Below are 25,450 nucleotides of genomic sequence, written 5' to 3'. Positions count from 1 at the left end.
TAACCCGCCAGTAACCGGCCGCAGAAAAAGACTAATAGCTTCACGCATTTTACGGCGGGTATCGCGGTTATCGGGCAAAAGCCGTAAGCGAGCGAAGTTCGCAGTCCGCATGCGCTTGCTACAAAAGTGACAGGCATCAAACTCAAATTACACAAACTCGTAGCCATTATAATATTACATGTATGCTGAGACGGGGACAAATGCGCTCGGGAACTGGCGTCCATTTACGATTCAAAGACTTAATTTCGGTCGGAAATTATTCGCTGTTGCTTCCTTAAAAATTGGTCGATACTGTTTTGTTCTGGACTGAGATGTTTTCGGTTGTCAGAAAACAGTCTGTTGAATTTGCGTCCAGTACCCGTTGGGGCGTCTGCACGTCATCGCACCCCGGGGCGCCGCGATCTCATGCGGGCAAAGCTCGGAGGTGATGTTATCGCAGTTCCCGATTGTTCCCGTGTTTTAGAAGATCCGCGTTTCTCGCAGCCATTGTGATTGTAGACATGCAAAAAATCACTTTTCACGCCATGATTTACTTACCAGTGTTTTGATGCTCCAAACATCGGTCATTCGACGTTTAGCGGGATAACCTTCAGTACCGGCTCGAGTTAGTTGCGTACATTGAAGAAGCTGTGTGCAGCTGCGCATGGCGAGCAGTGCTGGGGAGAATATACGACAGCCCATTCCAGGCCGTACAAGCAGCCGTACAAGCAGAAGTAATATCTAATACAGGGCTTGTGCCTTACAAACAGGTTGCTCCCGCGTAGGGGAAGTTAAATCGAGCAAGACGGAGTCTACATTGCAAGTACATCGTTGGGCAGGATCCCCAGGTGCGTCAAAAGCTGTGAGAGATTCTAAGATCTGATTGGACTAATATCGCCCACCTATATTACTGCCAAACGAATACCAACAGATAGAGATCAGCCTATATTTACACCGATATCATTTACAACCTACCAAACGCCTAAACAATTGAACAGCACTATTCTACACCATTATAATAGCAAATTCGCGCTCATACGCTATGCAACTACTCTCCAATGAACTCGTGCTTCTAAATGCCTTCAATTTGCGGATTCTCATCTATCATTAGCGTCTCTAGCTCTTTCGCAAAGAAGTCTTCTTCGGTATTTTGATAGCCCAGTGCGACCGCCGCTTCTGGGTACCTCCGTGTGTTGTAAAACTGGATCAAGGCTCGTAAGGCAACTTCACGAGGCTGTATCAAGAGTTAGTAATAACGCGCTGATCAAGTACAAGTAGGCGCCTTACATAGGAATCCTCAATATCCGCGTCGATGTCAACGCCGGCTAACCAGCTATCTCTAAGTTCCTGCCTACAGTACAAGTATATCGCCGTAATAACCCTCATATTCACTAGGGGCGGTAAGTGAACAGTAAACGACAGGACAAACACACTACACTTACTATGTCTCCATTTCCGGCCACAGTAAGGAACCTGTCCTTTTATGATCTTCAGCGCATACAACCTCGCCTCAAACTGAGATATCCGTAGCGTTTTCCGCAGTGAATTCTGCAGCTTCCAGTTAGCTCGCTAGCTCTCGCGGCAGTCTTGAGTATCTCCTTACCGATGCCTTGAGTTGCACAATCATTAGATTCCGATGCGCTTTATTCTTGCATATCTTCTGCATAATCTTCAGCACATTAATCGAGATAAAGAAATTGCGGTGAGAAAAAACGGTTATCTCGTCTTGCTGCAGTATTTCTTCCACAGTTTTCTCGTTTCCGGCTTCATCGAGTCTGGTAGTAGCTAATTCCCGGTTTGGAAGTCCTTCGCCGCTAGTCAGGGCGCGGCATACGGCGAAAAATCTGTCATGACTTGATTAGTATGAACAAAGAAAAGAAATATGACAAAGATGCAAATGCATACTTCAGTTTGGGAACTTCGGGAATTTGGAGTACAAATTGATCGATTTCCTTGGTGTTGAAGAGCTGTAGAAACAACGGGAGCGCGTTAGAGTCATATAGCAACTGCGCCAGGAATTCAGATTTCAATATATCTATACACAATCATCATCAGCTACATGGCAATACTTACACAGTCGCATCAAACATACGTGAAGCCTTAAACCACTTGAGCAAGAGGTACAGAATCCCTGTTATAGCTTTGAGTGTGAGCTCGGTTTCCCGTGCGTTTTCTAACTCGCTTTTAATAGTCGCTTCAGGATAAGCTAATCGTCAAGTTAGTAGCGGCTAGGTACAACACCTAAAACAGTAACGTACTAAGTAAGTCGCTCTCGCCATTCAGGAACTGCTGGCGCCTGGCGAAGGCATCTGCTGATTCCGGCGATACTGTAGACAGCACCATTTTTAAGAGCGTGACCACCACTCCCTGCAAATGCTCCAAAATGTCTTTCTGTTTCACAATTGTTAATACAGACAAATTAGCAAATCTAAGGATCGACTCACGTAAACATTCTCCACCCTAGCCAGCCGCTTCGACGACGAGTCCGCAACCTCCCCCTTCTCCGAATCGTCGCCAACTGGTGGATCACCGGCCCCAATCCATCCACGTTCTTGCTTCATGAATTCTTCCCTCTCAGCCCACAATTGCACTATCCACAAGCTTGTCCTCATCCTCTGAGCAAAAATTTCTTCCGCTTCTCTGATACTCACTGGAATCTCGACGTCCTGAGGGTAGAGGAATGGGAAACTCTGGTCAGTCTGGAAACTCGATTTCTTGCTTTTCGCAATTGGTGGCGGTGAGGGAGGCGGTGATGGTGCTGGTGTTGCAATATGCACTGATGAACCCGGTAAAGGGTCCACCGAAAAGTCTGCCAAACTGCTCGTTGACGAAGTTGCGGAATTTCTTATATATGGGAATTCTTTCGGTAATACTTCCACTGGTGGCTTATAGCCGGGATACCGTGAGCTAATACCTTGTCGAAAAGCCTGGTAATCAAGCGGAGTTGCGGTGATTGTGTCTTTCTTCGTCTCTGCTGGGAGTCCAGCTTTGTCGCGGGCATATTCTTTCGCTTTTCGAAGATCTTCGGAATTACCGAATATGCGCAAAATCAGTTTCCATGTCAATAAAAGGACCTGGGATTAGTCAATCATATCGAACATTTACCCATTACAAATTACGATATACTTGCATTTCGCCAAGGTAGGTCATCTGGTATGTGTAGACGAAATACCGAGACCTGTTTAAGAAAGAATGGAATCGCGCTTGGGTCTAAATTTGCCAGTTCGTCACCAAACTCCTCCTCTTGTCTTACTTGAATCATAAAATACAATATTGTTAATGCCAAAAATAATTCCTTCTTGCATATTTGGGGTTTCTCAAGGTCTTCCGGCGCGATACTGCTATAGAACTTCTTAGCAGGTGAGCAGCAAGGGCCTTGACAGGTTAGGCTAACTTACTAGACTTGTTCAAAAAGATGCTGTATACATTCGTAAATGGCATCGACAGTATGCGACTTCCACAGGATATCTGTATTTTGGTGGATCAAATCGAGCAAATCTTCATCCGAGACTGATTCGTCAAAGGTGCCTACCAATTACATCAGTCACTTCTGCACCGTTTGCTCGTCGAAATGCGGATTATTACCGGTCACTATGTAGAAAAGCCGCAGTAGAGCAAGTTCCCGCTCGCAATTTGTCTCGATCAGAGAAATCTGGGAAATGACATATCGTTGACGTTTCACTTCTGTCATCCGCCGCCATGCTATCACTAAGCTGTCAGTCGATACAAAACTTGTGTGATTTCATATGCGGATTTCAAGACTGCATACATCCACCAGACGATTTCACGAATTCGTCCCGACTTTCGACGAGCAGTGGGTTCTCGACATATGCGAACCACTCTTCAAGCTCGGCTTGCTCGGTATCTGTATCGGCGTACACATACTTGAATTCGGGTGCCTGTAATACTTCAGCAACCTTCGTTCTACCAGCCCACCAGTACATATCCAAGCGATCACATACTTTAAATTTCTGCGGCCTTACGGCCATACGCTTTACCTGGGCGGTATCCAATGGATCGATGTCGTGATCCGCGTCGCCAGTACCATCCTGTGGCGATATGACTGTGAACTTCATCTCTGGGGTTTGACGAATAGACGCCATATCTGAGAACGTAGTTTTAAGTCATTTGTTATTTAAACCGAAAGGGTCGCAGACTGTGCTTATTCCATCGATATCGCAGAGTGTTCAAGGACCTTTGTGTGGGTACGCAAGAGCGAAATTGAAAGCGGAGGATTGTAGTAGGTCACAACGCCATATTCTATGCCTCTCCAACTCAGCTACGATACGCTGAGAGACAACTACTTAGAATTACAATCTTCCGAGATTATTAAATTCAATTTAAACGGCGACATGCGACTTTGGGAAATATGGGGCCTTTACGAGTTCGCGCGGGTTTGGTGTGAATTAACACTGAAGCGCGTCGAAGGCGGGCTGGTATGCCTAGCACGGCAACCGGGCAACGTGACCACAATTGTCTTCGGATGGGGTTCCACGAAACAAACAGATGCCATGCAGATACAGTCTTGTACATATATATCTATGAGAGATGCTCCAATGGTGTTTGCATCCTGTGCTACTGTCGTGTGGTATCAACAACGTGTGGATTTCACGTGCTTAAGTGTCAGTACATATGCATGCATAGGAATGATGGGGCGCTATTTATACTCGACGCTACCTGCGTCGAAGAAGCGGCGGGTACGCGTCGGAGGCCCGACTGCTGCCCTGAACGAGACTTGGAATTCTTCGCAGGCGAACACCAACAGTCGTCTCGCAAGCAGCAACTCAACACCCACAACGACAACTAACGGCAGGCTAAGGCTAACACGCTTTTCTCGGTCCAGCAGCAGCCCCGGCGCGGCCATGGCGAGTTACCTGTCCTCGGCACAAATGCGTCCCCGGCCGCCTCCGCCTACGCCGGCGCAATCCAGTGATGCTGATCCTGGCCGGCAGCATCTACGATTGCCGCCTATCGAGCCTCTGCCTCCGCTCATCATCCCAACTCCATTCCTGCCATCGTCCGAGAGCGCGCCACCAGCAATTCCTGCGCGAGTCCGGCCACCGCTGTCTGCTGTCAGTTTGCCCGACGACTATCCTGAAACGAAAATGCTAGTATCTCGGCGGCACTACTCCTCTGGATCAATCTCCGGCCAAGAACCACCGTCTGTCAGCGACTCACTGTCCACTGGGATCAGAACTGGGACTGGGCCGAGTGAAAATCTCATGGGAATTACCGTACTCACTCCCAGGCGGCCACGAAATTCGTCGGCCACATCAGCGTCACCATCTCTCGCGTCAAATTCATCGCCGTCGTCATCGCCGTTGCCTTCTCCGTCGTCCGTTGGTGAGCCTCCATTGACAAGCAGTAGTCCGATATCAGATTCGAGCTCGACAGCGTCCGGATCATCGGCTGGCTACTATTTTTACACCGGGAATACGTCCAGGAAACATCACCATCGTCGCAATTTGGCGGTGTTGAAAAATTCAATTTCTGCGAACTACACACCGTTGGAGGTTCTTCCTCCTCGAGCTAGTGTGAGGCGATCTTACTTGAATACGTCGATGGAGTCGATACAGAGCATACAGCGACCGCTTGAGAAAGTTAGTTGTGAAGATCCACGTGAAGCGAATGGCATTGACGAAACAGATCTACGTCGTGCTACGACCGCTGGATCTAGTACAGCCAGACAATCAGAAGATCAAGAGAAGGAATCACAATCAAATACTCAATCACAGCGACAGGTTCGACATGTGAAGTCAAAGAGTATCAAGCTTCATCTTCCTCTTCGACATCATCGTGGGAAGAGCCAGACCAATGTTACTGCCATTCCAGCCAATGCAGTGGCCCCCACAGTAACAGCTACTAGTACATCAAGCAGACCTTTTTCTAGACTTGGACTGCATCTAAGTCGAATGTCACGCTCAAGCCCTGATCTGCGGTCGCAATATCTTAATAATACGGTTCTGATTGTCCAGCGCGAAGAAGACACCATTCCACTTCCAGATATTCCAGTTCGGCCAGCAACGTCAGGCAGTGCAGCGAGTACGTCGGGTAGTAGTACCAGCAGCGCGACCAAGTTGCCTATCTTAAAGCCGCATAGGTCGCTCCCACGGTTGAAAACCTTCGCCCGGAAGCCAGGTACATCGCCCACTAACGCTACAGTTGGTCTTGGTGGGACGTCGCGGTCAGTGTCACCACTACAGCGATTTGGGATGGATCCTGGGATATCGTTGCGGAACAACACGATTGCGGTAGTTCCACCCTTGCCAGAGAAATTCCTTCGTCAGACCGACCGTGAAGATGTCGGTATTTTAGAGGAAGGCTATGCAGCTGGCACTGGAGATCAATATGCCTCGGCTTCGAGTGATGATAGCCGAGGATTGCATACGCCGGAGACCCCTATAACGCCGACTTCAACAATGGAGCCACTGGCTTCTCCTCTGTCAGATGAGACGGTTGTGATCAGCGAGAAAGCGAGGGACGAGTCCCAACTCAGTTCGCCAGTCGAACCTGTACCTAAAGATGATCCGGAGACTTTCTATACGCCTCGGTCAACTATGCTTCTTCCGACTTCTCGGCCGGGATCGGCTGTGATCGTATCACCGGAGAGAAGAGCGAGTCGTGCTACGACACCTCTTAGCCGAGCAACCACGACTTCAACGGTGGGTACTATTACCAACTCCGAGATGAAGAAGCAGTGGAAACGAGTCCGCCTTATACGGGAGCTGATCGACACCGAAGTTGCATATTTGTCGGATTTAAGGGTCATTGAAAAGGTGGTTTACTCTGGCAGCCACGGTAGAGACATGAAACTAACTTTGTCTAGTACTACCGAGCCTCTGCGGTTCGCCAGCCATTCATAACTAAAGACGACGTTTTGACGATATTTGCGAACTTTGATGGCATTCTAGCATTTACGCACCAATTTTGCATCAGTTTACGTAGCGCAGGCGCTTCCGCAATGCGAGGTCAGGAGAACGAAGTTGAAGATCTAGGGGTACTGGATGAGCAGGAATCCTTTGTCGGTGAGACGTTTCTGCAAGCTGTATGTCGAATTGATTTGCTCTGCTGTTGTAGTTCTGACGGTATAGATCCCGCAATTGGAGAAAGTATATAAGATCTATTGTCATTCTCATGAGGCCTCTATACGCAGACTGCATCGACTTACGACAAGTAATGCCACGCAGATGTCACGATGGTTGGACGCTTGTCATCAAGCGAGTTCGTCCAGAACGAATGCCTGGAACTTGGAGTCGTTACTCATCAAGCCGGTACAGCGACTTATGAAGTATCCATTGCTTCTTAAATCTCTAGCCGAATGCACGGCAGATAACCATCCGGACAAGGCTTCACTCGGCAGGGCAGCGCTGGATCTGCAAGGGGTTGCTGACCGGACAAATGAAGAAAAGCGTCGGAAGGACCTTGAAGCAGCGCCGGGTCCAGCGGACACCACAGAGCTTCGGAAAGGTGTCACGAAGAGTCTAGTACGTTCCACTGAGAGACTGAAGCAGACAGTCGGAATCTCTGAGAAGAATGATGTAATTGATCGTTCATACGAAATCCTGGTTGATAGATTTCGTCGTCGGCATATGGAACTCCGCATTGTTATCGAATCATTCAATTCGTGCTTTCAGGACTCAGTGTCTTCAATCGAGAAACTGTATGCATTAGCTTGCTCGTTCGATGAGTGGGTGAAGCTACCAATCGCCAGGCTCTCAGCGTCTTCTTCGAGTTCTGGTGCAATGGCTTATCGAGATATCGAACCACAATGGCGTGCATTTCGGCGTGCGATGACGGATATGCAGGACAATGACCTTAGTCTTTTCAGATCGGCATTCGTCAGTCACGTCATTGGCCCACTTGAACATGTTCTCGATATGTTTGACCGTCCTTTAAAGGCAATGACAAAACGCGACCGAAAAATACCTGACTACCGACGATATCTTAGTCTTCGCGAGCGTGGGATAGCGCCAGATAAAACTGTTGTTGCACTTGCAGAGTCTTATTTGGCGTTGAATGGCGCTCTGGTTAAGGAGATCCCAAAGTTCTTAAATTTAGTAGACCAAATGGTGAAAGCTGTCTTGTCGAACTGGGTGGATGTCCAGTCTCGGTGGTATCTCAAGTGCGCTAGGCGAATCCGCGAATATTGTGCAAATGTGCGACATCAGGAACGCGTGTCTATTGAAGACCTGGAAACATCATTCCTATTGCAGTTTTCATCAATTGACGGACTCTTGAAACCTCTCGGAATATGTAACGGAGATCTGCATCACTTCTTACAAGCTCTTGATGCGGATTCGAATATGCAACGCGTGGACCCAACTACTACACTTACGTCCGTGTCATCGCCTAGCCTCCTATCCGGAGCGTTTGGCTCTAGAAGTGGAAACAGCACTCCGAAGCTCAAATCCAGCGAGTTTGCTCATTATACGCCGCCTCTGCCGTCGCAGAGCAAGGTTCGAAGCGTTTCGTCGTCGTCGAATGCGAGTCAGACTCGTCTCCCGCCAAACTCGGTGTCGACGTTGCATCATACCCGGCCCGCTTCGACTTTGCGATCTGTTGATGCTGGTAAGAAGAGGATCGCCTTGACATCAACATCCACGGCTTCGTTAATTTCCTCGACTCATAAATCACGCCATGGTCATAATCATTAATGTGTTTGTTCAAAGGTGTTTGTTGGGACATTTTGTATGTCGTTATATATTGTCTGGGTGATCTGAGAAGGATGTAGCGGTTGATTAGCTATTCTGTTTGGTAATGGCGGGTGTATTTTTCCTTGCATTATATGGATATTTATATATTTGGGTATAGGTCTATATAGTTCTTCGCATTGGTTGTACGGTGTTGCGTGTTATGATTTATAATGGATGATTTACATTAGTTAAACCTTACCTCAGCTTCGCGACCTGCCTGTCTTCGCAGAAACCTGCCACAATACTTCAAGTAGACTGAAATATCAGTTACTGATTGTCCGCAATATATTACAGATGAAGTCTATACAACAGAACGGACTATGCTACATATGCTACACACATTCTATACCAATGGGAACAAACAGCTCTCCGTAAGAGCCCGCGGCACACCATTGCCAGATGCGACGTACTTCATCTCCACGAACCTTTTCCAATGCTCACGTTTACGCTCATCGACAACATCGTGCGCCAGCTGCTGGGCCTTCTCCTCGCGCTTTCTTTCCAGGACCTGTTGTTCTTGAGACATTGTACGCTCCTTCTCAATCTGAGCTGCCCGCTTCGTGTCTAGCTTCTCCTCCGATAAAGGCACAAACGGGTTTACTTCCTCCACAGCGGCCAAGACCCTAGGTGAGTACAATGTCGTAGCAAACTTCATATCTACCGCAGATTCATCCAAAGATCCTGCTTCGCCGAAATACTTTTGCCATTGCTCTATCTCGCTCTCCACACGTTTCCGTAAGACACTGACACTATTCAGGACCCTCCGTTGCTGCACAAGGGGCGAGCTACCGTACACGAACTTCGACTGATCATTCGCGAAATCCGCAATAGCACCCGCCTTGGCGTAATAATCCACCATTCGCTCCGTCTCTTGCTTGCTGAAAGGGCTCACTGTGAGATGTTCCGCTTGCGCGAATATCTTGGCGAGTCTTTCGTCATATCTGCATTTATTCGTATTTATGAACGGCCACGGTTTTTGAATACCGAGGGCATCTTGCATTGTCATGCTGTTACTTGTTTGGGCCGAGACAGCGGCAATTACAGCCCCTTTGGGAAATTTCTTATCGCTAGACAGAAGGTCTAGGATGAGATTTGGACCGTAAAACCTGTCATATGGCAGGCTTTTAAAGTCAGCGTCGCGATAGGCCGTAAGTTTGTGCTGAGCAAATACGCTCACGTTGTCGACGGAAAAAAGAACCGGGATACTATGTTGTATCAGAATATGGTCTACCAGGGACATTAGAAACAGACTAAACATACGAATTTGCGCCTCGGTCAAGCATAAGCTCCTCCATAAATGCTTTGAACGCCGGAACCGCAGATCTGTAGTGCTGGCCAGTAAAACTGAGTAGCTTCGACAACGGGTCTTGTTCAGTCAATGTTACTGTCTCCGTCCTGCTGGTTTGGAATGTATATGGCTGTGACAACTTCATTTTACTTAAAACCTCGAGAGAATTGGCCTGTCTCAACTTATTCGCTAATCGCAAGGCGTACATAGGGTGATCATACATATCCTCCGCCTCGTTGTACGTATAGTCCAGCCAGCCGTCGACAAGGTCTTCCGCATCAGATATATGGATCACGAAGTACTTCTTAGCTAACGCCAAAGCAACTATCTGCTGTAAAACAACACTTTTGCCCATACCCCTTTCGCCGACGATTAGGCGTGTTTCATGACCGCCGTTCGCCAAAACCCCATCCAAGACCTCCGCTAATTGAGCGGCTTCTCGCCTAAAGATAGTTGTCTTCTCACTGAACATGTTGAAGTACTGCTTCGGGGAGATTGCACCCAACTGCTTTAGACTTTTGACTGTCTTTGAGGAATAGTAGGTCAGTTTGCTAATATCTTCATTCACGTCTGCAGCCTTGCCAAAAATAGCCGCTGGCTCTCTCAATTCGCTAGGAACAACCCGTGTAGGCTCCCTGACAGCTCGTGCCTTTTTAGTTTTGCTCTCCTCTCTCTGGACATTTTTTTGCTTTCGCTCGCCGGCAAAGACTTCGAGAGTGTCCTCGAAATCGTATATCGACGAGCTTCCGCTCTTCACGGGAGCGAAGAGATTCACTTTACTCTTCTTTGCGCGATTTGCAAACGGGGAAATCGAAACTCTTCGCTCTCCGGCAACTTGCACTGCCAATGCAGTCGGTGAGTTATGAAGATCTCGCTGAGAATTCCGAAAAATGGTCTCATTCTGTATTATTGGCACACGGTAGTGCCCACACTTCGCAGGAACTGGACACGCCTGCACTCGCGTCACCAGCAGAGGTTGAAGAAGAAATCGAGACATCTGCTGCGTTCGGGACCACGTTTGAATGTTGCTATATCAATTGTGCCGTTTTCCCAGCACCGCACAAATTTTGACGTAAGGGAATATCAACTGCAGCTCTTGGCTGAATTTTCGTTGCAGGTCATCGTTCGTTCCCGAAAATTTGGGAGTAACTAAACCATACAACCACATTCTGGTCATGTGATTTAATTATTCGCCTGTTCTCCAGGAGCTTTCAGTACGAACCCCTTAAACTTTGCAAAGACCGTCTTAATCCACAGTCGCGCGCTGGCACTCTCACTCACTCGTGGACGAACATCACTCCGGACATTTAATTGAAAGTACAGGCCGTATCAGGCGTATCATTTGCAGTTCGAGTATTATTCGGGAATAGCGTGCGTTGAGTCTTGTCTCCTTGCCAGCACGTGCTGTTGAGGCTTGCCCTTGTCAGCATGTGGCATCCGATCCCGCCATTGTCAAAACGTTGGGTCTGGTGCCGTCTAATACAAGGGTCCTAATCCAGATTTCTCCATTTTTGCTACAAAGGAGCAATCCAATCATATTCATTGAATCAAAAAGTTATTACATTTTTATTTAGCTTATTACCAGCCATTCGGCAGCTTTTAGTAATGTCCACTACGGAGTCACCTACACCGACTGTTAATCAAGGGATCAAGCGCCGGAGAGGTCAGTGTTTGGCAAACCTACCATGGCCACCGTTTTATCAGCTCTTGAACATAATATTTAATTCGCAATAATTTAGAGGAGGATGACTCACATGATTATAAGCGGCAACGACCGAATGCCGTTCAGCCTGCTTTTCCTCGGCTGCGAAAGCTTTTTACATCTTTGGGTGAACCGGTATGCACAGATACTCTCGATGACCGTCCTAACGGCTTACTAATGATCCATGTATCGTTAGTCGCGATTTGCATTGCCTGAGTCAATCTTACATTGTGCGAAATCATTTACAAGTACGGAAGTCGACGACGAAGTTGCCGAGAGCTTGTTCTCATTGTTTGTGAACATGTATGCGTCGTGAATGCCTGCCATCGGGTCGACTCGCTAATTGCAAAATTGCAGCTCCATTGAACAACCGCTGAAAGTCTTCTCGTTGGCTGCGTCATTGCAATGCGTCAACAGCACTGAAAATACTCGCGGAGCGGCGTTACTGAATTATTTGGTCAAACGGACCCAGATCTACATTAATTCGGGCGATTGGAATAAGGTGAAATTGGTTCTAAGATTCTTGATTGTGCTGAAGCCTATAATCTCGAATTTTGAAGTAATTTTTGGCTTTATCGGAAGGTTGTTGGAGAAGGCAATTGAGCTGAAGAGCCTATCCGCTCGACGTAGCGTAAGTAGTGGCTGGCCGCCCTCAATAAGAACAGCAACTCTGACGAACTGATATAGGCACTAGCCGAAGAGCTCTACAGAGTTGTTCTTTTGTCACTTCCCTACTTGGTCGTTAGCGATTCATCAGATGAAACAAAAGAGAAATCTACAGCATTATTTGAAAGGTCCAAAGACTACAAGTACTCAGCCGATAAAGCGGGGGAACTGCTAAATCCGTTCGTTGATGGCGAGGCGCCATATAAAGTTTCTGACGTATGTGACTTTACTTTTCGCTAGTGTTTCGGGATTAATTAACTGGGCACAGTCCTTGGAACTACTGCAGACACAGCTCATCAGCTTGGTGGACGAAAACTGGGACTTGCCGTTACTGTACGACTATTCGAATATTATACCTGCGAGTGAAATTGTGAAGCATTCTATTGAAGAATTCCAACTTCCAGTAGAACTGCCAACGTCGAATCCATCACAGTCTCCTGAGGTATTCCTGAAGTTTTATATAAACCAGCAAGTGGAGACTACGCCGCCTGTTGATCGTATAGAGTCTACTATCTTCCGTGATCTGTTAACGGATACACTCATTAATTTAAATTTTAACAGACATGAAGTTGCTCGCCAACTGACATGGTTTGACAATTTTCTGCGGCCCGGTCTCTTCGCTCCGCGGGAAATGTCTCTCGAGAAGTTAAGTCAAGCTAAGCCCGGTAGTTCAACGTGGAAACCTGAAGATATTGCGGTTGAGGCTGTCCTTGCTGGTTTATTTCGACTCCCTCGATCGCGTCTGAAGCCAGTATACTTCCATTCGGTCCTGATAGAAGCATGCATTCTCGCACCTCACGCTATTGCTCCTGTGTTTGGTCGTGCAATTCGGTTCTTATACAACCAGCTGGAACATTTAGATGTCCAAGTGATTTATCTCTATGCTGACTGGTTTTCTCATCATTTAAGCAATTTCGGATTTACTTGGAAATGGAGAGAATGGACGGAAGATCTCAATCTGAACGAATTGCATCCAAAAAGAGTGTTTATTAGAGAACTGATATGCAAAGAACTGAGATTAAGTTTTCCTCAGAGGATTACTGAAACTTTGCCAGATGAATTGACAGAATTTGCGTCTGAGGGTGATGATGTTCCACCTTTCAAGTTCGCGCTACCTGATGAACAGTATTCGGAACAAAGCAGGCTAATTCTTCAAAATATTCGCGATCGGAAGGCTCCAGATGATTACGAAGAAGTGTTTGAGGAAATAAAGAAGAAGAGCGAAGAACTGAACGACAAAGCGGATGCTGACGCCATGGTCTGCGAGATATTCATTACGGCTATTGTCCACTTGGGTGCCAGATCCCTCTCTCATGTCGAGAGTTGGATTGAGAGAAGTCTATCAGTGCTTAAATCTGTCTGCCCAGAGAGGGACGCACAACGTCAGCGACAAGTAGTAAAGATTATTTTCAACTATTGGAAGGACCAACCCGGAACTGCCGTACAAGTCGTGAAAAAGATGATGAACCGTAAGGTTATCACGCCGCTAAGTGTTGTGGAATGGGTATTAATTGATTCGGTTGTTGATAGCCTTAGCCGTGGTTATTCCTGGGAGTTGCTCGGTTTTGCGATTGACAGGGCAAAGCTACTGATAAAAGAAGCCACAGCGCTGAGAGCCGCTGAGACTGAGGAGGGTGGTTCTAAGCCTCTTGAAGTCGGAAGGCTGAAGGAGATTGACGACAGTATTGAAACCCTCAATACTACGTTGCATCATATTTTCGTAACTATTGTGAAGGAGTTGTCAAGGCCGGTTCAAGGAGATGCTAAAAACGAGGAAACTATCCGGTGGCAGCGTTGGTGGAAAGAGGGATTTCTTAGAGCCTTTTTACGAAATGTAAGTTCTTCGGCGTTCCTTGGTACGGTGATGGTTACTAACTTCATTTAACAAGTATCACGCTGATTATAAGGGACTACAAGAACCATTGAAGAATCTGGGCCTAACGGATATGTTCATTTTGAACAGCATAGAACAAACTGCTGAGCTCTGAGCCTAATAAACCTATGTACAGTTGAATCATTTAGTATTGGTAGACATATGATCATATATCTTGTACAATATTTGTAACTGTGGCTCCCGACGGGCATTACCGCAGATTTTTCGGATTGGCTTCAAAAATTTATATTACATTGTGTCACACACGATACCTTAGTATATTAGCAGGGGCATTTGAGTTTGAGTTTCAATTAGTCATATCTACTGCTAAAAGCTTCCCTAGTGTTCTTCCGGCGGGGCCAAATAGATGGTAGGGTAATCTCCTGAAACCTTGGCTGAACACAACGCTCCACGAACCATTTCCGGATTCGTGACTCAACTAGTTGAGATATCTTTGGAAGATTTTGTAACCTTGATCTCGATCCAACTAGAGACTTGATGGAGAATTCCAATCTATAGTCTGGCGCGAATGAAAATGTGAGCGATGTTCTCCGATCCGTATTTGAAGAAGGGGGAATTGTTTTGAGAGACATCGTCAGCTATCAAACCAAGTTAGAGTGCAGCTTACGGCAAGGAATGATTTTGTCTACCTGTCCCGAAAATCTGACGATCGACACCGAGAGTGAGACCGGTAATATGGCCATAAGTGGAGTGGGATAATTCAGAAGTATGCGTGTATCGATTCCGAGGGTTATACTGTCCGCTACGTCGACATCGATTCGAGCTTCCTGCAATTGGACAGTTAGCTACCATAGTCACTGCATTTGCGAGCAAACACGTACGAGTCGGCCAGGATCGTCCTCGCAAGGATATACTTTGCAATTGCTGAAGATTGGAAATTCCTCTCCGATGTCCAACTCTGTGACATGGACGGTATCCTAGACAATGCTTCACTTAGTAGCCAACTTCACGGACAGTATAGTAGTTGAAGTCGGCAAATACCAAAAATCTGGGCAGGGAGTCCCCATTCAAAATTTTGTCCAGACTGTGCAATATGTTATTGTTGGATCTAGCATCCTCACGAAACTGGGAGATAGTCTGCGCGACTAATACATTCAACCAATCTAGCGATTCAGGAGGATGTGTCTCAACGTTGTAGTACGTCCTCGCAAGAATAGATCGAGCTGGCATTGGTGGTGAAGATCTCAAAATTGACGACTGCTTCTTTCGTAGTCGCTTGTCCTTGTCATGACCCACCGGGCGTGGTGATTCCGATAGATTTCCGCCATTCGAAAATATAAAAAACCGAATAAATGTGAACAGTATTATAATCACGCTTAGTTGGCCCATCTATAACCGATCGTTAATCTCTAGAAACTCAACCAGATACGGGCAGGTAATTACCAACAAGCCATGTGTGAACGTGAAGCTTTAGCAAGGATGTATTAGCTTCCAGTCGCACATGACAAATGACAGTATGTACCCTGCATTTTGCTTAGACGAGGTCCCCGCGAGAAGTTGAGGAGCAGCGGTTTCTCTGTGCAGCACCGACACAATCTCCGTAACAGTAATCACCGGATCCGCAGCCGTAGCTACCGACATCGCTGAAAATGACTAGCTGAGAAAGACTATGCTCTCCTATAGTTCCATTTTGATGTATCTCGTTTGAGTCGACTTTAACAGCGACATTAACATGAATTGGAGAAGGGCAATAGCTTGGGACGTTCCACTCATAATCGGCTGCCGAAGAATTGCCGGGTAACACAGTTTATTTTCGCGGGCCTCTTGAGCCAGCTGGGAGCCATCTGGGATAAAAGGTAACGAGACTATACAGATGCTTGATCGTCGCTGATCACACTTGGTGACTTATTCGAAATGGTTTTCACATTGTCCGAGGAAACAAAGGTTTGCTTATCTATATGCAATGTTGTGTGAAAGGCACTAACGGGCAGATGTAGGAGCGACTTGTTCGCATCCAGGAAGCGTCGCAGGTCATATTTCGATATGGATTTATCCCATTCATAATCTACTTGGGTATGTTGCTACTGGTCTGTCGATAGATTTTGGTTTAACATTCTGCGTTTAGGTTGGTCCCAGACATTCCCTCGACCTAGTCTCATAAGGTTAGTTCCTCTATATGATTAGTAGAACAGACATGGATCTAATCGCAGTATTTAGCTTGCTATCACCCTTGCCCCTTATGGTGAATAACTAGACCTCTGCGGCAAATGAGAAATGACATGGTTTATGGTAAATCAATGAGCAAGATGGATATTGGATTATGACCGTCATATGGCGGACTCCTCAATTTGTAGAATCTTAGTCTTCAGTCGTGTATATACGTGAGGTTTTCATGTACAATATAGTCAATAACAGAATGGGATATGATAACGGAATTTTGAGGGAACTGGGTTGCGTAGCACACGCATGTCGTCAAAAATATGCCCTTTCTTTAGGCGTAAAATTTCTCGCGGGAGGCGCGGCTGAGTAGCATCAAAAATTTCACCTCAGAGCAATGAGTTATTCGCGACCTATATAACACAGGGGAACTGATCCCTGTTCCAGCCTAGTGAAGACCGAAAATCCTAAGCCATGAACTATTTCCCTTAGCATTTACACCCAGCGTTGCGTGTTCACGCGCTCGGTTAATACAGACGAACGGCATCATCGTCGGATATGTCAGGTGCTAAACCACCTCGAAATCTGCCTGTCGAGGCAGTGGCTGGATTTACGGCAGGCTGCGCGACGACATTAGTGGTGCACCCATTGGATCTGATTAAGGTCCGATTACAGAGTATGCCTCTCGGAACCAGCGTTATCTAACCTCAACGCTTGCTGATAGTATCTGCAGTTGACAATAAGAATCGAACCCATGTTGGCGGCATATTGCACGTTATTCGCGATTTAAGGCAATCCCAAGCACCATTCAAAGAAGCCTACCGAGGACTGATGCCCAATCTCATTGGTAACACGGTTAGCTGGGGGTCATACTTTTTCTGGTGAGTCCTGTAAGGGTCTTCGGTGTTCTCGACTCTGACTAACTTTTCCAAAAGGTATGAGCTAATAAAGACTCAAGTGGCTCACGTTCAGGGACATGGTGAGCTTTCATTTACTGATTATTTATTGAGTGCCGGATCATCAGGTTGCTTGACAGCGATGTTCACGAATCCAATCTGGGTTCTCAAGACCAGAATGCTCTCTACGAGCTCGACATATGAAGGCGCATACAATGGAACATTAGACGGTCTTCACAAGATCTGGCAAAACGAGGGACTACGAGGATTTTACCGCGGTTTCTTGCCTAGTCTATTTGGAGTTGGCCATGGCGCTGTCCAGCTTATGTTTTATGAAGAATTGAAAGACTGGTATGCCGATCGAACGAATACCGACACAAAGGATAGCAGCATGAAAGAACTTGTAAGCTTACTTTGACGCGGCTATAATTGGCTGGTGCGTGGCATGCTAATTGGAATTAGTCTACACTGCAGTACATTACATTCTCTGCGTTGTCAAAAATTGGAGCTACTTTGACCATGTACCCTTACCAGGTTATAAGATCAAGGTTGCAGCGGTACGACGCGGACAACGTATATTTATCAATGAGAGATGTAATAAGGAAAACAGCGAAGGAAGAAGGTATTTTTGGATTTTATAAGGGGTGAGTTTTGACTTCAGTGAGTTGGTCTTCATGTCCTAATCATCTGTCCAGGTTACTACCCAATTTGTTCAGAGTTGTCCCGGCCACTTGTATTACCTTTGTGGTTTATGAGAATACTAGAAGCTATATGAATAGCTAATTTTGCATTCAGATTCTGTTATAGGCGAACCACGATAGGATGGCGCCGGTGGAGTACGAAAACTCTTGCAAAGTGAACTCAATTGTTGAGCATCCGAGTATTTTGGCATTATGGGCATTTAATAAAAGTTGACTGGTTTCGCAAGTAGATCTATGTCCTATGGCTCTTAGAAACTGTCACTCTGTAGGAGGTCAGTGAGTAAATAAGGCGTAATTGTAGCCCTGCACACTTGCATGTAAAGGTGACGGGTCACCATCAACCGAAGACCCTTACACGCGGAGCCCGAACCCAAAGCCTCCCAACTCCGCCCTCCGGGGTTGATCCAATGATAAACACCCGTCCGCAATCGAACATATCGCCGCCAATCGCGTGGATAAGTCTGGATACTTTTGTGCGGTAGCATCATTTCTTAGGAAGTGCAGTGAACCGCTTTCTGCAGTTGGGCATTAAATGAAATCACATAAGGCGAACCTGTCTGTCGAACGCTCGGACTCTCCGTCATCTCACTCGTCGACACCAACCTTATTTTCACACGTCGGAAAGATATATCTACTTCCGGTGCACCTGTCATCAGATAAATACGAGGTTTGGGTTAGTACTCTCGCGACCCACGGCGCCGAGATTGCTCACGAATTGCCTGAAGCGCAGATCGTATTAGCTAATCTTACCAGCCCGCAGCGTACTGAAATGGAACTACGACGGCGCGGAGCGCTTCAACTCGCGCAAATCTCAGTACTGCAACTTAAATGGGCGCAAAAGAGTCTGAGTGAAGGTGTTCTTCACGACCGACGGGACTATATACTGTATTCGAAGCCAGCGCAAATGTCCCAGCTCTACGGAGAGAAGACAATGAAAAGGACAAAAGGAGTCTTTACGAAGGATGAGAACGGTGTAGATTCAGCATCAGATAGCTCATCGAAGTCGACTGCGCCACGGAAACGGACTAGAAAAGCTCCAGAGGTGGTCAAAGAACTTGATCCAATCTACCTGAAGCCACGTTCGTGTGAGCGGCCGCATCCGTTGGTCTGCCAGAATGAGGAGCTCTCGTCAATATTAAAAAAGATTCGGCACATTAGAGAACTACTGAGCAACGAAATAAGTGTACGAGCATATTCTTCGGCCATCGCTTCTATCAGATCCTACCCTTATAAAATTGAAAATGCCAATGAGATTTCAAGGTTGCCAGGATGCGGATGGAAGATAGTTAAGCTAGTTGATGAATATTTAAAGACGGGAGCAATTGAGTCAGAAACTAAAAAGCTTGACGAACCAGATATGCAGGCCGTTGAGAGACTTTATAATATTTGGGGTGTTGGCGGCAAAACTGCATTTGATTGGTATAACAAAAATGGATGGAAAGGTGTGCAGGACGTCAAGGAGCATGGCTGGAACGAACTGAGCAAGGCACAAAAGGCCGGTGTTATGCACTACGACGAATTTTCCGCGGAGTAAGTTTGGCTACTATCAGCAGCGGTAATTCAATTAGTCGACTGACTGGAATTCCCTTAGATTGACGCATGGTCAAGTTCGATTTATCGCCGACCAGATACAGCAGCACGCCAAAGCGATCTTTCCAGGCGCACAATCTGTGGTCTGCGGATCTTACCGAAGAGGGGCTCAGATTCATAGTGATGTGGACATTGTTTTATCTGTGCCCAGTGACGAGCCCGGCATGCATTTAGTGCTTCTAGAGTCATTAGTGAAGTCCTTGAAGCAATCGAACTTAATAAGTGAGGTTCTTTCAATAAGTACTTTTAATTCCAGCCACCAGAGATCTGGTAGCCTGCTCGACCTTGCGCTTGTGGTTTGGTCTACTATTCCCACAGCTGAGCATACCCTGAAGCACTACAGGGTGGATATAATATGTGTTGACTGGGCTATTGTGGGCTGCGCAGTCGTCGGCTGGACAGGTATGGCATTGCATTCACTTTAGCCTAATATTTACGTTCGAAGAAGTTTAACGCACTTTGTTTCTAGGGGGTACAACATTCGAGAGGGACATCAGAATTCAGGCTAAAGATATCGGATTGAAGTGTTCCAGCTCTGGAATTTTCGACCGAAAAACAGGTCAGCTTGTCGACACTTCGGCCAGCACAATAGACGCCGCGGAAAAGCGAGTTTTTGAAGTATTACGTCTACCCTATTTTCCTCCGGAGTTGCGGAACACGGGCTAAGAAACTTACAAGGTTATTCATTCGTTTTGCATAGACACCATTTATAATAAATTCCGAGTAAAAAAATTGACAACTGTGAGATTCGAACTCACGCCCCTTGCGAGATTCGAAACCACGATTTATCGTGAAAGAGATTCAACTCTTGAGTCGAACGCCTTAGACCAACTCGGCCAAGTTGCCGCATGAACTGATCAGTTTTGCAAACTCAGAGCAGGTCAGGCCATACCAAGGGTTAGGTTTTTATAGTACATACATAGGGATCGGCTCTTGGTTTGGGCCCTTGGGGGATACTTTTAATATTCATTCGTTTTCCGGCCCGTGGGGTGCCTTTTGTCGTTCGTTATTTCGTTGGTTTTCGGGCTTGGTGTAACTATATAATTATATATTAACTATTAACTATGTCAATAAGAGCCCTTTTCAAAAAAAAATGTAGGGTTACTTTCTCGGCATCAGCGATTCTATCGCTCTTGCTTTTTCTCGCCTAGTGGTACTGAATGATCTCTCGGACACCGGTATTCTCACGCTCGACTCAACGCCAGGCCCACGTTCGCCTGCTGCACAAAACTGGCGCTAAGGATGACATCCGTAACCGTCGTCCGATATCACTCTAGAACACCAACTCCCGCATCATATCCCAGGCGCTCAACACACGCCTTCCCGCCTTGAAGGGATCGCACCAGATCGGTTTCATCCCTGGCAGGTGGATTGGGACTAACATCGAACTAATGCAACTTGTCTTTTCGCTATCCTCCCGCAAACTCAGTAATGGCGTTCAGGGCCCTGACCCATTCGCCGCGGGGCCCTACGTCACGGGTTGCGTCCCTGGCGACGTAGGCTCCATCCCACTTGCGGATGCTAACCCCATGCTGGCCGACTGATGTGAATTTGGGCATGGCTTACTGGCACTGGCCGTCAGTTAAGTGTAGTCGTCCTTACCCTCGCTTCGTTCGCTTTTGTTTTAGAGTTTGTCTTTTGCCCGGTTTTTGGCGCTTGTTATGCGTTCTTCGCTTGCTTCTCGCCAGGCCCGTGTAATAACACTGTGCGTAATCAACTGGCTTTTTCAATCCAAAAATACCCGCGCCTGAGATCGCGGGGTTTCGGTCGCGTTGTCCAAAATCCGTGGCTTACCACAACCATTGTTCACACCAACCTTCCCCGGCCAGACATACAATGATACCAAAGGTTCTCATGGGGACGGACGAATCCTTCCGGTATGATACAGCCCCCGGCGAGCGTAGATTCCTTGCAATACCCCGCCCTGCAACTCCCCGCCATCGCACTACGTGTATATACTATATAGCGTATGAATTTATGATTAAATGATTTAGATCAAAACTGTCCAGAATGATTTGCTTTCCTGCGTTCGTTCATTTTTGGTATCATCATAATTTTGTATTCCATGTTTTGTAGTAGTTGCAATATTATGAATTCAGATCAACAACAAGGGAGGGGGGAAGGGGGTAGGGAGGGATTGGTTTGTGACAAACTCCACTCTAGCCCACATATATAGCCCACATTGTATCACAATAGAAATTCATTATCGTTAACATATGGAGATCATTATATATCATTGCTTACGTACTCTCGCACCAAGTTGTCATCCGCTAAGGCAGCAAGACCACAATTCTTGCAACCCAGCGGGCCCTGTTCATCGAACTGCCTTGGGTCATATGGCGCAACTGAGTAGAAAGCACGGTCCATCGAAGAGCCAATCAAGTACCAGTCGTAGGCGACTCAGCCAATGATTGCATGGCTAAAACAATTCCATCTAACCCACACAGAGTTTATCCTCAAATGGCCCTAAATGTCAAACCAGCTGATATATAAGCCATAAATTTCACGTTAACTTTATAATTTACCCTGTCATTTCTGGAACTGCCGACGCCAGTGTATGGTTGTGGAGGCCAACATTTAGATGGGAAGAAAGTTATTGTGACGGACGAGAGGGCCTTGGAATCGTGACACGAGAACGCAGATTGCGTTGAAATTTAATTCGATTCTGCGTAGCACCAGCTCTTTTTATTGTAATATATTTTGCTCGGACCATCATACAGAAAAATGAGGAACTTCGTTGCGGAATTCTTCGAGGCTATCGTTCCTTCCGTTAAGGCTGAGGAGCCCGAGGTAAGTTCGTTTAACATTCAATTGGCTCGGAACGAATCGGACGCGCGCAATCAGATTCCAATAGGGAAGTCACTCGCAGATTTAGGACTATGATGTATCTAGACTATGACTACGGGATCGTTTATATAATGTACAGCTGTGTGAATGTGAACGACAACCTTGGGCTGTATATCTTTTCAAGAGTTCCCGCTACCTGGCTTGTTATCCGGAAAGTCAGTCGTTGTGAATAAGTATACATTCCTACTTATTGCTATGTGGAATGCATAAAGTCATATTATTGGATCAAGTCCCTTTAGAGTCGGTGCAAGGCATAACTAACTTGTTTAAGCGCGTCCGATTCGTCGAGCGTTGGATTCTCTCGTATATATTAGAAATTGACATGGCTTAGGAGGAGGGACCTATCGATGAGGAGGGTCCAGTTGCCGACGAGGAAACCCTTGCGGACGCGGAGCCCGAAGATGAGGTCGATGAGGAGGCAGAGGAGGCGGACGACGACGACGAAGAGGAAGAGGACGAAGAGCCCGAAGATATTATGCCTAAAATCCAGCAGAGTATGTATTGCAATATTCTTATGGTGACAGCGATCTCCCTCTAACGTTTTCTTTCAGAATGCGCCAATTCGTCGATATGTCATGAGTACAAGCACCACTTCGATGAGTGCGTCGAGCGTGTCACTAAGGCTCAGGAAGAGCCAGGTTATGAGGACCTAGAGTACAAGGAAGGTATGTGCAATATTCGCAAATTTCGTAGTATGATTGAATACTAATTCTGAATCACTAGACTGCGTGGAAGAATTGTAAGAATATTTGGTCTTTGCAAAGGTCTAATTCTGCACGCATTAGAAACATTCTGACATTTTCTAGCTTCCACTTGTCGCACTGCGTGAACGACTGCACCGCACCTACTCTTTTCCGAGCCTTAAAATAATCAGATCAACACAGTCGCGGGTGGTTTATGAGCTCTAGATATGAAACACGAAGATGCAATTAGAAGTTCGGGTTTCTCTGGCGAGAAATGTTACAACGATGAGCCATTACTTCACGCATGTATCTATCAGGGTTATAATGCAACAAAATTCACATCTTTTTATTCCGTGTCTGTTCATTAAAGTCGTTACATACATCAAAAGTCCATAGTCTACTCAGCATATGTCTAGAAATGTTCAGGAAGACGGTTGGGTATACATAACTACGTGCTTGATGGATAATAATCCTCTCGTGTTAAAAGCATGTCGGCCGATCGATTTGAGTACAACACCCCTGCACTGGTGGTGATGTCCCGCGGACGCTTTCAAGTGGATATACACTATTCCCTAAGCAATGCTACTCGCTAACTAGAGAAAGTCTCGTCAAGTTCCGGATCCCTAAAACCTACCCTAGCCCATAAGGAGGTTCTTACGGAAACTTCCAAAACAGATATTTTGCCCACTTTAATCTTCCGATGATGATTAAGGTTTAACGGATAGACTCTGCTGGAGGTGACCTGCAAACAACGCGTCCATATAAACTATGACCGGCGCCAGTATCTCGCAAATATGACTGGAGTTCGCGATAACCGCCGAAGACAGGTCGCAGCAGCGGCATCTGTATATTTGGTGACAGTGGTGGTTGCCCACATTTGTACGCTTTTCTGCCTATGCAACCAACCGATAATGTACGACAGTACGCCAGTCGATTTTAATAGGATTGATGATTCCGAGGCGATATTTCGCTTTCGTTTCTCTAAGCAGCAAATACTTATTATCATGCCTTACCTACTCGACGATGGAGAGTTCGCGCGAAATGTATCGAACATTGATAAGCAATGGTCGGTGATCGTTAGTAACTGTTGCAATTAAACACTAGGTTGATGCTTGTTTGTTGTTGGAAATGACAAGCAATCGTGTCAATTCGTCGGCACTCATTCGTTCAAGGTTGGAGCTAGTCTAGAATAGGAATAGCGTCTCAACCTAAAAAAGAATCTGGACCACCTTAACGACCTCAAGGAACTTTATGGCAAAATGTCTCTACTGACTTGATAGCTATACTCGCCGAAATGAGAGCCCGATCGCGGTCTCATAATTACAAACCAACCAGTTCCAAAGTTCGTTGCTCGGCGTTGTTATCCACAGCTCATTCACATAGCTCACTACTGCGCTGTGATTGGCTGACAGGTTTGACCCCCTCCCTGAATGACACCTCTCCAAGATCAGTGTTTCTTTTGACAGCCGCACCAGGAGAATCGTGATATTTTGGCGAATTTGCGTTGAAGTACGAAGTTGTAACGAAGTAACTAGGCAAGATATCTCCTGAGCGCGTTTGGTACTTCGAAATATTTGTATATGACAGCAATAGCATGTCACTACGTGCAAGTATGATTATGGTTCAGAAGTTTGCGTGCAAAAATAGCTCAAAACTGCCTCACCTAGTTAGAGCCTACTATAAACTCACAGCCTGTCGACCTGTCATCAGATCCCTGATTTGCTCTCCCAACCATTGCAATCCGAATACCTGTTCTATTGTGCACTCTATAATGGAAGCTGACAGTTCTACGATATGCAAGGACATTTCGATGCGGAGCCAATGCTGCAAGAAGTCATTCTGCGATGTGTCGGTTGATGTCGAAAAGTCCGCAACGAAGGACCCCAACGCCAGTTCGAAAGGCAATGAAAGTCAAGAGAAAAGGCAGAAACTTGACTTCTTGGGTGAAGTGCTTTTAGCAATGACGGGGGTAATTCTGATTGGATACTTTATACCATCTGCAAATATCGTGTTAGACAATGGTAAATTCGCCGGTGTTTCAGGTCCAATAGGTCAGCTTCTCTGATTATTTTGCTAGTACTGTGGTACGTTCACACTAACCGCCGCGGTCTAGCTGTTTTGCTGCTATTGATGATGTATCCAATTCTTCTCAACGTCAGCTTTGAGTCACTGCCTGTCCTCTTTCGGCAGTCAAACCTTTGGAAAGACGTGCTGCTCAATATATTCGTCAATTGGCTCATATCCCCGCTGGCAATGTTTGGTCTGCCTGGGCTACGCTGCCTGACGCTCCAGCTCTTCGAGAAGGTGTTATTCTGGTTGGAATTGCGCGATGCATTGCTATGGTTCTGATTTGGGTGAAACTGGCGCAGGGAGACACGATTCTGGGATACACTAACGCCGAGGGAGGTATATGA

General features: G+C 46.4%; 11 protein-coding genes and 1 non-coding gene across 12 annotated transcripts; 8 read left to right on the top strand and 4 right to left on the bottom strand.

Annotated features, from left to right (window-relative positions):
* Positions 1 to 1,051: 1,051 nt before the first annotated feature.
* POJ06DRAFT_237387 (uncharacterized protein) lies at positions 1,052 to 4,082 on the bottom strand (the record flags this gene model as incomplete). The annotated part of the gene is made up of 12 exons (XM_056185947.1): positions 1,052 to 1,213; positions 1,267 to 1,370; positions 1,422 to 1,527; positions 1,583 to 1,823; positions 1,885 to 2,014; positions 2,072 to 2,185; positions 2,238 to 2,370; positions 2,424 to 3,053; positions 3,152 to 3,320; positions 3,378 to 3,507; positions 3,565 to 3,687; positions 3,749 to 4,082. 12 exons carry the CDS (start codon positions 4,080 to 4,082, stop codon positions 1,052 to 1,054), a joined length of 2,376 nt encoding a protein of 791 aa, XP_056044693.1.
* A 487-nt stretch (positions 4,083 to 4,569) lies between these two features.
* Positions 4,570 to 8,852, top strand: POJ06DRAFT_250884 (uncharacterized protein). The gene is made up of 3 exons (XM_056187341.1): positions 4,570 to 6,755; positions 6,806 to 7,024; positions 7,071 to 8,852. Exons 1-3 carry the CDS (start codon positions 4,626 to 4,628, stop codon positions 8,631 to 8,633), a joined length of 3,912 nt encoding a protein of 1,303 aa, XP_056044692.1. The 5' UTR covers positions 4,570 to 4,625; the 3' UTR covers positions 8,634 to 8,852.
* On the bottom strand, positions 8,853 to 11,071 carry POJ06DRAFT_221532 (mitochondrial ribosomal death-associated protein 3-domain-containing protein). Its single transcript, XM_056185627.1, has 2 exons — positions 9,933 to 11,071; positions 8,853 to 9,877 (listed from the first exon to the last, which is right to left on the bottom strand). Exons 1-2 carry the CDS (start codon positions 10,955 to 10,957, stop codon positions 9,016 to 9,018), a joined length of 1,887 nt encoding a protein of 628 aa, XP_056044691.1. The 5' UTR covers positions 10,958 to 11,071; the 3' UTR covers positions 8,853 to 9,015.
* A 411-nt stretch (positions 11,072 to 11,482) lies between these two features.
* Positions 11,483 to 14,414, top strand: POJ06DRAFT_91714 (MIF4G like-domain-containing protein). The gene is made up of 7 exons (XM_056191755.1): positions 11,483 to 11,623; positions 11,700 to 11,797; positions 11,859 to 11,965; positions 12,020 to 12,293; positions 12,350 to 12,544; positions 12,597 to 14,162; positions 14,218 to 14,414. The coding sequence occupies exons 1-7, from the start codon at positions 11,566 to 11,568 to the stop codon at positions 14,314 to 14,316; spliced, it is 2,397 nt and encodes a 798-aa protein (XP_056044690.1). The 5' UTR covers positions 11,483 to 11,565; the 3' UTR covers positions 14,317 to 14,414.
* Positions 14,363 to 15,803, bottom strand: POJ06DRAFT_289727 (uncharacterized protein; the record flags this gene model as incomplete). The annotated part of the gene is made up of 6 exons (XM_056190322.1): positions 14,363 to 14,800; positions 14,852 to 14,989; positions 15,044 to 15,139; positions 15,204 to 15,551; positions 15,606 to 15,630; positions 15,685 to 15,803. 6 exons carry the CDS (start codon positions 15,801 to 15,803, stop codon positions 14,513 to 14,515), a joined length of 1,014 nt encoding a protein of 337 aa, XP_056044689.1. The 3' UTR covers positions 14,363 to 14,512.
* Positions 15,804 to 15,890: 87 nt separating this feature from the next.
* Positions 15,891 to 16,685, top strand: POJ06DRAFT_250861 (mitochondrial import receptor subunit TOM7; the record flags this gene model as incomplete). Its single annotated transcript, XM_056187340.1, has 4 exons — positions 15,891 to 16,106; positions 16,160 to 16,235; positions 16,288 to 16,324; positions 16,380 to 16,685. Coding segments are annotated over exons 1-4 (176 nt in total), but the record flags the coding sequence as incomplete, so codon positions are not given.
* Positions 16,680 to 18,217, top strand: POJ06DRAFT_295069 (mitochondrial carrier domain-containing protein). Its single transcript, XM_056190496.1, has 5 exons — positions 16,680 to 16,995; positions 17,053 to 17,200; positions 17,255 to 17,618; positions 17,678 to 17,859; positions 17,911 to 18,217. Exons 1-5 carry the CDS (start codon positions 16,878 to 16,880, stop codon positions 17,996 to 17,998), a joined length of 900 nt encoding a protein of 299 aa, XP_056044687.1. The 5' UTR covers positions 16,680 to 16,877; the 3' UTR covers positions 17,999 to 18,217.
* A 94-nt stretch (positions 18,218 to 18,311) lies between these two features.
* POJ06DRAFT_250856 (uncharacterized protein) lies at positions 18,312 to 20,643 on the top strand. Its single transcript, XM_056187339.1, has 4 exons — positions 18,312 to 19,446; positions 19,508 to 19,908; positions 19,976 to 20,561; positions 20,616 to 20,643. Exons 1-3 carry the CDS (start codon positions 18,449 to 18,451, stop codon positions 20,170 to 20,172), a joined length of 1,596 nt encoding a protein of 531 aa, XP_056044686.1. The 5' UTR covers positions 18,312 to 18,448; the 3' UTR covers positions 20,173 to 20,561; positions 20,616 to 20,643.
* On the bottom strand, positions 20,240 to 20,352 carry POJ06DRAFT_t35. Its single transcript has one exon. It is a non-coding gene; the product is annotated as a tRNA-Leu (tRNA).
* Positions 20,644 to 21,932: 1,289 nt separating the features above from the next.
* Positions 21,933 to 23,460, top strand: POJ06DRAFT_274973 (ubiquinol-cytochrome C reductase hinge domain-containing protein). The gene is made up of 5 exons (XM_056189633.1): positions 21,933 to 22,296; positions 22,685 to 22,847; positions 22,905 to 23,018; positions 23,077 to 23,092; positions 23,160 to 23,460. Exons 1-5 carry the CDS (start codon positions 22,231 to 22,233, stop codon positions 23,221 to 23,223), a joined length of 423 nt encoding a protein of 140 aa, XP_056044685.1. The 5' UTR covers positions 21,933 to 22,230; the 3' UTR covers positions 23,224 to 23,460.
* On the top strand, positions 23,461 to 24,138 carry POJ06DRAFT_250848 (uncharacterized protein). The gene has a single exon (XM_056187338.1). The coding sequence runs from the start codon at positions 23,831 to 23,833 to the stop codon at positions 24,131 to 24,133; it is 303 nt and encodes a 100-aa protein (XP_056044684.1). The 5' UTR covers positions 23,461 to 23,830; the 3' UTR covers positions 24,134 to 24,138.
* A 669-nt stretch (positions 24,139 to 24,807) lies between these two features.
* POJ06DRAFT_237379 (uncharacterized protein) lies at positions 24,808 to 25,450 on the top strand (the record flags this gene model as incomplete). The annotated part of the gene is made up of 4 exons (XM_056185946.1): positions 24,808 to 25,087; positions 25,114 to 25,120; positions 25,150 to 25,190; positions 25,227 to 25,450. The coding sequence occupies 4 exons, from the start codon at positions 24,808 to 24,810 to the stop codon at positions 25,448 to 25,450; spliced, it is 552 nt and encodes a 183-aa protein (XP_056044683.1).

The sequence above is a fragment of the Lipomyces tetrasporus genome (genome assembly GCF_029532465.1).
Source record: "Lipomyces tetrasporus strain NRRL Y-64009 chromosome Unknown POJ06scaffold_4, whole genome shotgun sequence".
NCBI classification, from domain to species: Eukaryota; Fungi; Ascomycota; class Lipomycetes; order Lipomycetales; family Lipomycetaceae; genus Lipomyces; species Lipomyces tetrasporus.
The sequence above is the reverse complement of the archived record's forward strand: the minus strand, read 5'-3'. Positions and strand labels throughout refer to the sequence as shown.